This window comes from Myotis brandtii, unplaced genomic scaffold, assembly GCF_000412655.1.
Source record: "Myotis brandtii unplaced genomic scaffold, ASM41265v1 scaffold842, whole genome shotgun sequence".
Taxonomy (NCBI): Eukaryota; Metazoa; Chordata; class Mammalia; order Chiroptera; family Vespertilionidae; genus Myotis; species Myotis brandtii.
In genome coordinates this window covers 520,362-530,695 of record NW_005371421.1, presented here as the reverse complement: position 1 = coordinate 530,695, position 10,334 = coordinate 520,362, and the positions used below count along the sequence as shown (strand labels likewise).

At 44.1% G+C, this 10,334-nt stretch overlaps 1 protein-coding gene across 6 annotated transcripts in view; it reads right to left on the bottom strand.

Annotated features, from left to right (window-relative positions):
* Window positions 1-10,334, bottom strand: part of CCDC138 (coiled-coil domain containing 138) — a 246,151-nt gene that overhangs the window by 192,617 nt on the left and 43,200 nt on the right. For 4 of the 6 annotated variants that reach the window (XM_014532105.1, XM_014532108.1, XM_014532110.1 and 1 more), the window contains 2 exons: window positions 3,208-3,255; window positions 522-641 (listed from right to left, as the gene is read on the bottom strand). In XM_014532105.1, coding sequence (XP_014387591.1) covers window positions 522-641; window positions 3,208-3,255 — 168 coding nt within the window. The remainder of the gene's footprint in view (window positions 1-521; window positions 642-3,207; window positions 3,256-10,334) is intronic. The other 2 variants (XM_014532106.1, XM_014532107.1) reach the window with 1 other exon arrangement.

Sequence of the window (10,334 nt, the reverse complement as noted above, 5' to 3'; positions counted from 1 at the left end):
AGGGGGCCCGGCCGGGCTGAGGGACCCCCCCCCCCCCAGTGCACAAATTTTTGTGCACCGGGCCTCTAGTATAAGTAAATAATTACAGTGCAATATGATACCAGTCTACTAATATACTCACAAGAGTATGAACAATGTAAAGACTTCCTTCTAGTACAGTGCCTAGTATATTAATAGATACCCACAAAATAAATGAATATTAAATAAGCACTTAAAAGCAGTTAAAAGTCCCCAGGTTATTGGGGTTTTTCCTTTGGCTTGTTTTTAAATATAGTACTTGCTTTTATATATTTAAAAATTTCAACTTGCCAAACTTCTCAGCTGGTTGCCAGAACAGATGATGAGAAAGCAAAAGCTTAAGAATATTTTACATTGGAAGTATTTTGTAATAAAGCTACAAGCAAAGTTAATCAAACATTTCTCTAGCCAGATGTTCTAAGATTGACTTGTAATTTGTTAAATATAAACCATATAGTACCAAGAATGTCTTATAATCTAATATATATTAAAATGGATCTTACCTGTTTTTTTAAGTTATCATTCAATTCTTTCAAAGCATCAAAAGAAGACCTTAGCCTCTTGCTTTCTTTGTTTTTATCCTTGAGAACCTCAGTTAAGTGTGCAACTTCTGCATCATGTTGCTAGGAGGGAAAAATATTTTATTTAAAAATTAGGTAAGGATTCCTTGTCACTAACAGAACTAAACATAAATTAAAAATTAGAACTCCTTGAATCAAAAGAACTTTAATCAGCACGTTTAAGCACACATGACTAATGTTGCAAATAATTTATAAAAACTGTATAGTCAATCAAAATACTAACCAAGCATTAAACACAATTGTGAAATACCTATTAAAACATATTAAGCTGCAATAAAGCTTCTGCTCAGAAAAATCCACCACAGAAACTCAATGAAATTATTTCTATTTGACATTGCAGAATGGTAAAACAAAGAAAGATTTCAGATCCTTCCAAAGAGACTAATTAGTTATTCATAGCTTTAAAGATTGAAATTTAACATTTAAGTTACCCTTAAGAAGTAGAAGAAATAGTCCACAGACAGAAAATAATTTCTTGTTCTCATAAAGTGGCTACAATTGTTTTACATCTCAAAAAATTAACATTATAATAAAATGTATCTGATGCTTTGACTCTCCTTAATCAGTTTTATAAATGATTCAAATCAATTTCCCCTCTAATTACATTTAAATGAGATAGCATGTTTTCAATTTAAAGTATGAATACTTATTGTTTCTTTCACCCCTTACTCTCTATTCCTAATGTATTTGAAAAAGCAAGTTTACAAAGGAAAAAAAGTGAGTTTCCTTCTTTCAAGTAATCATATCGGCACCATTAAAATATAGCAGGTATCTTTATACTTAAAACAGTAGACAAATCTAAGGAGAAAACAAAACAAAAGACAAGAATAAAAGTAGGATGGAGAGCTCTGAGATTCCAAGCATTCCTTCTTGTGAAACCATGTTTAAAAATTCAATCATCTGCAAAAATTAGGTTTATGTAATTTTATTATTACATTAAATGATTCCTTAAATAACTTAGGATATAATCACAAATATACTTTTTATACAATGTATTTCTGGGATGACAGTTGTTTCAATATTTGCAAATCAATTAATGTAATACATGAGATAAACAAAATGAAGGACAAAAATCATATGATCATATCAACAGATACAGAAAAAGCATTTGACAAAATCCAACATCCATTTATGATTAAAAACTCTCAGCAAAGTGGGAATAGAGGACACATACTTCAACATAATAAAGGCCATATATGACAAACCCACAGTTAATATCCTACTCAACAGGGATAAACTTAAAACATTTCCCTTAAGATCAATAACAAGACCGGGATATCCACTTTCCCCACTCTTCTTCAACATAGTACTGGAAATCCTAGCCATAGTGATCAGACAAGAAGAAGAAATCAAATTGGAAAGGAGGAAGTAAAGCTCTTTATTCCCAGATGACATGATATTGTACATAGAAAACCCTAAAGATTCCACCAAAAAACTACTAGAACTGATAAATGAATTCAGTAAAGTAGCAGGTTACAAAATAACCTTTCAGAAACAGTTACATTTTCATTCACCAATAATAAACTCTCAGAGAGGGAAACTAAGAAAACCATACCATTTACAATTGCATCAAAAAAAAAGTAAAATACCATACTACCCTGGCCTGTGGAAGAGAGTATTTCATGAAGTGTCTCAACCCTGTGCTGAGGTTTTAGACTTAGAAACAAACACCTCTGTACAGACGGATTTGTGGAGAGTGAGAATCAAGGCTAAGGTGTGTATTTTCTCTTATATGAATGCGAGAGAGAGAAGATAACTCAGGAAGCCACTGTAACCGTTCTTAGAAGCTGGGTCCACTCATTGGCATATACACTACTCCTTACTGCAGGGCAATGTTCCACCTGGATCCAGTTGCAAAGTTTATTTGGAAAGTTGAAGGCCTCTCTTAGTCCTACTGGATTTGCAATGAGCCCTCTGTGGCCTTTTGCTTTGAGTGCTGTTTCCCTTTTATCAGAGGGTGGCACTGTATAAATTACTATTTTTCCCACAGCATATTCACTTGGACTGCATTATTAACAAAGGAAGGAGAGGCTGCATATTGGGCAGAAGTCACCATTCAAGGATAAGGTGGGCTTCCTATATACTTCTAAACTGCTTTAATAGAAGTATTCAAATCTCTTGAATAGTGAGCTGGAAAGGCTACAGGAGAAAAGGGGTTTCGGTTTTCATTAGAAAACTTTATGATTAAGGGAACCTTTAAAAACTGATCTCATGAATTTTGGTGCTCATGTGGCTTTAGTTGTTTGTTGCTTTCCTTAATGAATGAGACTCATTACTATTCAGCAGTAAAAAAAAAAAAAGTATCTCTTACCCTTTGAGACAGCATGGAGGGACCTGGAGTATATAATGCTAAAATAAGTCAGTCAGAGAAAGACAAGTATCACATGATCTCACTTATATGTGGAATCTAAGTAACAAAATAATCTGATGAACCGAGTGGATCCAGAGACATGAAAGCATGGAACAGAGTGCAGAATCTCAGAGGGAAGGTAGGGGAGGGTGGGTGACTGGGAGGTAATCAACTAAGGACCTTGTATGCATATATGCATGGGGGGGGGGGAGGGGAAGAATCAGAAAAATATGACTAATTGTCAAGAAAATTACCAACCCTTAGATGATCCACATATTGAATTTTTAACTGTGTTTCATGAAGTAACTGTAGATAAATGCAAAGGGAAAGACAGAAATTCTCATGAGAAAAACTTAAAAGTTTTCAAAAGAACATAACTGGGAATTTCAGAACTTTATCATACCATAATTAAAAAATTTATTAGTTGAGCTCAATAGCGACATAGAAATGAAAGAAGAAACAGTGAATTTAAAGACAGCTAAACAGACATAAAATCTGAAGAACACAGAAGAAAAAAAAAATGAGGAAAAGGGAACTGAGCTTCAGAAATCTGTGGAGTAATCTATCTATACTAATAAAAGGATAATATGCTAATTAGACAGGATAGACTGGACGTCTTCCGGACGTCCCTCTGGACAAAGCCACAGTGGCTGCAAGGACCAAGGAGGACTGGCGGCCGGCAGTGGCAGCAGCAGTGGGGTGATGGGGCGGCGCCTTCCTCTGATCAGCCCGGTCGCCTCCCGCAGAGGGAGGCCAGAGGCAGCAGCAGCGGTGGGGTGATAGGGACGGCGCCATCCCCTGATCAGCCCAGTCACCTCCCACAGAGGGAGGCCAGACTGCGGCTTAGGCCTACTTCCCCTAGGGAGCGGGCCTAAGCCATTAGTAGGACATCTCCTAAGGGCACCCGGACTGTGAGAGGGGTCAGGCCAGCCTGAGGGACCGCCCCCAGTGCATGAATATTTGTGCACCGTGCCTCTAGTCTATAATAATAAAAGGTTAACATGCTAATTAGACCAGATGTCTTCCAAACGTCATTCCACCATCCTTCCTGATGAAGCCGGGGCCTGAGGGAAGCCAGCCTGGTTCCCAGGTGCCTGCAGGCAGCCTGGGGAAGCCAGCACAGGTCCTGGGTGCCTGTGGGCGGCCCAGAGAAACACAGCCAGAGTCCCAGGTGCTGCGGGTGGCCCAGGGAAGGCGGCCCAGGAGAAGCCAGCCTGGGTCCCAGGTGCATGAGGGTGGCCTGAGGAAGCCAGCCCAGGTCCCGGGTGCCTGTGGGCAGCCCAGGAGAAGCCAGCCGGGGTCCCAGGTGCATGCGAGAGGCTCGGGGGAAGCCAGCCCAGGTCTCGAGTGCCTGCAGGTGGCCCGGGGGAAGCCAGCCCTGTTCCTGGGTGCCTGCGGGTGGCCGAAGGGAGCCAGCCAGGATCCTGGATGCTGGTTGGAAGCTGGTGCCAGCAGCTGGGAGAAGGAAGGCCTACTCTTCTTTTTTTTTAAATGGCTTCAGAGAGGAAGGGAGAGGGAGAGAGAGAGAGAAACATCAACAATGCAAGAGAATCATTGATCAGCTTCCTCCTGCATGACCCCCACTGGGAATTGAGCCCGCAACCCAGGCATGTGCCATTGACTGGAATCGAACCTTGGACCCTTCAGTCCGAAGGCCAACACTCTATCCACTGAGCCAAACCAGTTAGGGCAGGAAGGCCTATTCTTGCATGAATTTTTGTGCATCAGGCCTCTAGTAATAATAATAAAAGCGTAATATGCAAATCAACCGAATAACCAAACAGCAAAAAGACTGTCCAGACGACCTTCTGGACAACCACGCAATGACACCCACTGGCGACAGGCCAGCCAAGGCGAGTGTGATACAATTGGTCGGGGGCCCAACCATCACCGCATGATCACCCTGCAGAGGGAGGCCCAGGCCACTGGCCAGCAGGGCAATCAATCAATCGGGGGCTCCACAATCGCCCCAAAGAGGGAGGCCCAGGCCACCGACCGGTGGCCTGCAGCAGGTGGGTGGCCCTCCCTCTGTGGGGTGCAATTGATCACATGATCACCCTGCAGAGGGAGGCCCAGGCCACTGCCTGTCGGGGCAATCGATCAACTGGGGGGCTCCACAATGGCCCCAAAGAGGGAGGCCCAGGCCACCAACTGGTGGGCTGCGGCGGGAGGGCGGGACCTCCCTTTGGGGGACATGATCGATCGCATGATCGCCCTGCAGAGGGAGGCCCAGGCCACCGGTCAGCGGAGCAATCGATCAATCAGGGGTCCCATGATCGCCCTGCAGATGGAGGCCCAGGCCACCAGTCAGCAGAGTGATCGATCAATCAGGGGGCCCGATGATCGCCCCTAAGAGGGAGGCCTAGTCACTGACCGGTGGGCTGCAGTGGGTGGCCAGGACCTCCCTCTGCAGGGGCGATCCATTGCAGAGCCCCGCAAGGTGGGCAGGGCCTACCTCTTTGGGTGAATCAATAGCAGAGCCCCACATTCGATTGCCCCAAACAGGGAGGCCCAGGATACCCCGTGGCGGTGCTGTGGCAGGAGAACGGGGCCTTACTCTACGGGGGCGATTGATCACGGGGCTCCCGGGCAGTGAGAGGGCACAGGCCAGGCTGAGGGACGCCCCCCCAAGTGCACTAATTTTGTGCACCGGGCCTCTAGTAGTAATAGTAAAAAGCCTAACATATGAGTAATTGGAAATCCAAAAGAAGAAGAGAAAGTACTAGGAGTAAAAAAAAATATTAGAAGAAATATTTCTTTTTTTCTCTTATATATATTTTATTGATTTTTTATAGAGAGGAAGGGAGAGGGATAGAGAGTTAGAAACATCGATGCGAGAGAAACATCGATTAGCTGCCTCCTGCACACCTCCTACTGGGGATGTGCCCGCAACCAAGGTACATGCCCTTGACCAGAATCAAACCTGGGACCTTACAGTCTGCAGGCAGATGCTCTATCCACTGAGCTAAACTGGTCAGGGCAAGAAATATTTCTTGTTAGGAGAAAGAAAAATATTTGGTTACAAACTTCCAAAATTTGGTGAAAAACATAAATTTATAAATTCAGGATGCTCAGTGAACCCCAGGCAGGATAAAATGAAACGAAAGCATAGGGATAAGTACCTTTGGAGAGAACCAAGATGGCGACATAGGTAAATAACTATACTCGCCACCTCCCATAACCACATCAAAATTACAATTAAAATACAGAACAATCATCATGCAGAATTGCCTGAAAGCTGGCTGAACATTAGTCCTACAACTAGAGAAGTAAAGAAGAAAGCACGTTGAGACTTGTAGGAGGGATGGAGGCACAGATGGTGCTGGTCCAACACACATGTGCTGTTTTTTTAATTGGGAGGGAGATAGTCTCTGTGGAAGCCGCCCTGTGAGGAACAAGAGGTCCCATCCCCACACCAGACTGCCAGCACAGGGTTCGAGAGCTGGGAAAAGAAGCCCCCATAACTACAGGCTATAAAAACCAGTGGAGATTGGGGCTCAGTGACAAGGAGGCTGCAAGAGAACTAGCTATTCATCTTAAAGGGCCAGCACATGAACTGAACTTACAAAGTCCCTCTTCCTCTGAGCCCTAGTGCCAGAAGAGGCTCTAGGGCAGCGGTTCTCAACCTGTGGGTCGCGACCCCTTTGGCGGTCAAACGACCCTTTCACAGGGGTCGCCTAAGACCATCCTGCATATCAGATATTTACGATTCATAAACAGTAGCAACATTACAGTTATGAAGTAGCAACGAAAATAATTTTATGGTTGGGTCACAACATGAGGAACTGTATTTAAAGGGCCAGAAGGTTGAGAACCACTGCTCTAGGGGACCCAGCAACATACAGGGAGGAACTGGATTGTCTGACATCAGGGCAGAAACTCCAACTCCCAGATGGAGGTGATTACAGGGTCATTGTTGCTATGCTGGAACCTCTCTGTTTACAGGGCTGACTGGCAGCCATATCCATTTGCTCTGCCCTGGTGATTTCCTAAGACTCCGTCCCATCCAATTTGCAGCCCCACCCAACATGTTTGCAGCAGCTTTTGCATATGAATGCCCTGTCCTTGCTCAGGCTTCAGACTTTGCTAAACTCTCTCAAAAAAGCTACAGCTGGGTCAATGTGCTCCAAACTTATGAAAAAAAAAGGCTCAAGACCCTGAACTAGCATGAGCCTGCCTTGCTTCATAGCTGGGCCTCACCTGGGCACCTCCAAGCCCAATACAAATAGCACCTGTTGGCTGGACCCAGGCAATGGCTGACTTAGCACCTCTCTAGAGGTCCTAGAGCCAGTGCACCTGTTGGACAGCTTCAGATCATACCAGAGTACAACTCTACACATCCACAAGTGACACACTCAAGGGGCAGGCTCAATGAACACCAAAGCCCCATTGAAGCAAGTCCTACTCCATAGGGGTGTTTCCTGCACAGCAGCTTTCCCACTGGAGCCATAGCTGGTCCTCACAGCCATTTGGCCTGGATGTCAATTCCTCCCAATGACTGCCAACAGCAATCAAGGCTCAACTACAAGACTGTGTACACAGCCCACTCAGGGACATACCTGGAGTGCCCAGCTCACATGACTTGGGAGGCTGAGCCACTGGCCCCTACAGGACACCTACTACACAAGGATACTCTATCAATTCCAGGAGACACAGCAGCTCTACCTAACACAGGGAAGCAGCTAAAATGGGGAGACAAAAAACATGTCACAAATGAAAGAAATGGAAGCAAGCAAACTTTAGGATAGAGTTCAAAACCATACTTATAAGGTTACTCAAGGATCTTAGTGAGAAATTCAAAATCATGCAAAAGGATCAGTCAGAAACTAACCATACACTAACTGAAATAAAGAATAGTTTACAGGGATTTAGCAGTAGAGTAAAGGAGTCTGAGATTCAAATTAACGATGTAGAATATGAGGGACCAAAAAATACCCAATCAGAAGGGGGGAAAAAAAGAATCCAAAAATATGAAGATAGTATAAGGAAAGTGTGGGACAACTTCAAGCATAGCAATATTTGCATTATGGAGGGGGGCCAGAAGGAGATGAGAGAGAGTAAGATACTGAAAACCTATTTGAAGTAATAATGACAGAAAACTTCCCCTACCTGGTGAAATAAATAGACTTACATGTTCAGGAAGCATAGAGAGTCCGAAACAAGAGGACCCCAAAGAGGCCCACACCAAGACACATCATAATTAAAATACCAAAGGCTAGAGGAGAAAACAAGATGGCGGCATAGGTAAACACCTGAAATTGCTGCCTCGCACTTCAAAAATATAACTAAAAGACAAAATTTGAGAGTAACCTTATAAGTATGGTTTTGAACTCTGTATCCTAAAGTTTGCTTGCTTCCGTTTCTTTTATTTGAGACATCATCCAGAATCACAGGAAGGCTGGCTGAGTGGAAATTCTACAACTAGAAGGAAAGAGAAAAGCACACTGAGACTCAGAGAAGGTGCAGAAGTAAAGTGCACAGGTACAGAGGCATACACGGAACGGGCGGGCAACTAGAGACGCTGTTGACTTTTTCAATCGGGAGGAGTCACAAGCTCTAATCTGAACTCCAGTTCCGGGTGAGTCTCTGGGGACACAGAATCATATGGGGAGAAACTGGACTGTCTGGCATAGGGCAGAACTCGAGGGTGGCTTTCTCTCAGAGGTGCTTGCAGCGATTACCCCAGGACACTGAGACCTGGGCCACTTAGGGCAGGGCTGAGGATCAGCCATAGCTGATTGTTCCGCCCTGTTGATTCCCTGAGACCCCGCCCCACCCAAGCTGTGCTCAGAGGCTTTTGCATATGAATGGCTTGGCCCTTTGCAATCTAAAATTACCTAACAAACTGCAGCTGGGCCAGACAGACCCAGAACATCCAAAAGAAGGCCCAAGGCCCCACAGCAGCTTGCATTGCTTCACAGCTGGGCCTCATCTGGGCACCTCCAAACCTCAAACTGGAAGAAGAATCTGCAGATCTCTCCGGAGCTCCTGCTGGGTAGCCTCAGGCAGAGGCTAAATTAGCACCTCCTTAGAGATCCAAGAGCCAGTGTACCCATTGGTCAGAGTGAGACCATCCAGATTACAACTCCTCAGATCCATAAGGGACACACTCAGGGGGCAGACTCAGTGAGCACCAAAGCCCCACTGAAGCAAGTCTTGCCCCAGAAGGGTGTCTTCAGCACAGAAGTTCTCCCACTGCAGACACAGCTGATTCTCACTGCCAATTGGCCTGGAGGTCAATTCCTCCCAGTGACACCTAAAACAATCAAGGCATAACTACAACAAGACTGTGCACAAAGCCCACAAGGGGGTGCACCAAGAGTGTCCACCTCAGGTAACTGGGGAGGCTGAGCCACTGGGCCCTGTAGGACACCTAGCACACAAAACCACTCTACCAACACAGGGAAGCAGACAAAATGCGAAGACAAAGAAACAGGTCACAAATGACAGAAATGGAGGACAGCAAACGACTGGATATAGAGTTCAAAACCACGGTTCTAAGATTTTTCAAGAATTTTATGGAAACCGCCGATAAATGTATTGAGAGAAATTAAGCATACACTAACTGAAATAAAGAATCATTTACAGGGATTCAACAGTAGAGCAGAGGATTCCAAGAATCAAATCAACAATTTGAAATATGAGGAAGCAAAAAACACCAACCAGAAGAGCAAAAAGAAAAAGAATCCAAAAATATGAAGATAGTGTAAGGAGCCTCTGGGACAACTTCAAGCGTACCAACATCAGAATTATGGGGGTGCCAGAAGAAGAGAGAGAGCAAGATACTGAAAACCTATTTGAAGAAATAATAACAGAAAACTTCCCCTACCTGGTGAAAGAAATAGACTTACAAGTCCAGGAAGCGGAGAAAACCCCAAACAAAAGGAATCTGAAGAGGAACACACCAAGGCATATCATAATTAAAATGCCAAGAGAAAAAGGCAAAGAGAGAATCTTAAAAGCAGCAAGAGAAAAACAGTTAGTTACCTACAAGGGAGTACCCATAAGATTGTCAGCTGAATTTTCAACAGAAACTATGCAGGCCAGAAGGGAGTGGCAAGAAATATTCAAAGTGATGAATACCAAGAACCTACAACCAAGATTACTTTATCCAGCAAAGCTATCATTCAGAATTGAAGGTCAGATAAAGAGCTTCACAGATAAGAAAAAGCTAAAGGAGTTCATCACCACCAAACCAGCATTATATGAAATGCTGAAAGGTATTCTTTAAGAAGAGGAAGAAGAAAAAGGAACTCTTACCATTTGCCACACCATGGATGGAACTAGAGAGCATTATGCTAAGTGAAATAAGCCAGTCAGAGAAGGATAAATACCACATGATCTCACTCATTTGTGGAATATAATGAACAACATAAACTGATGAA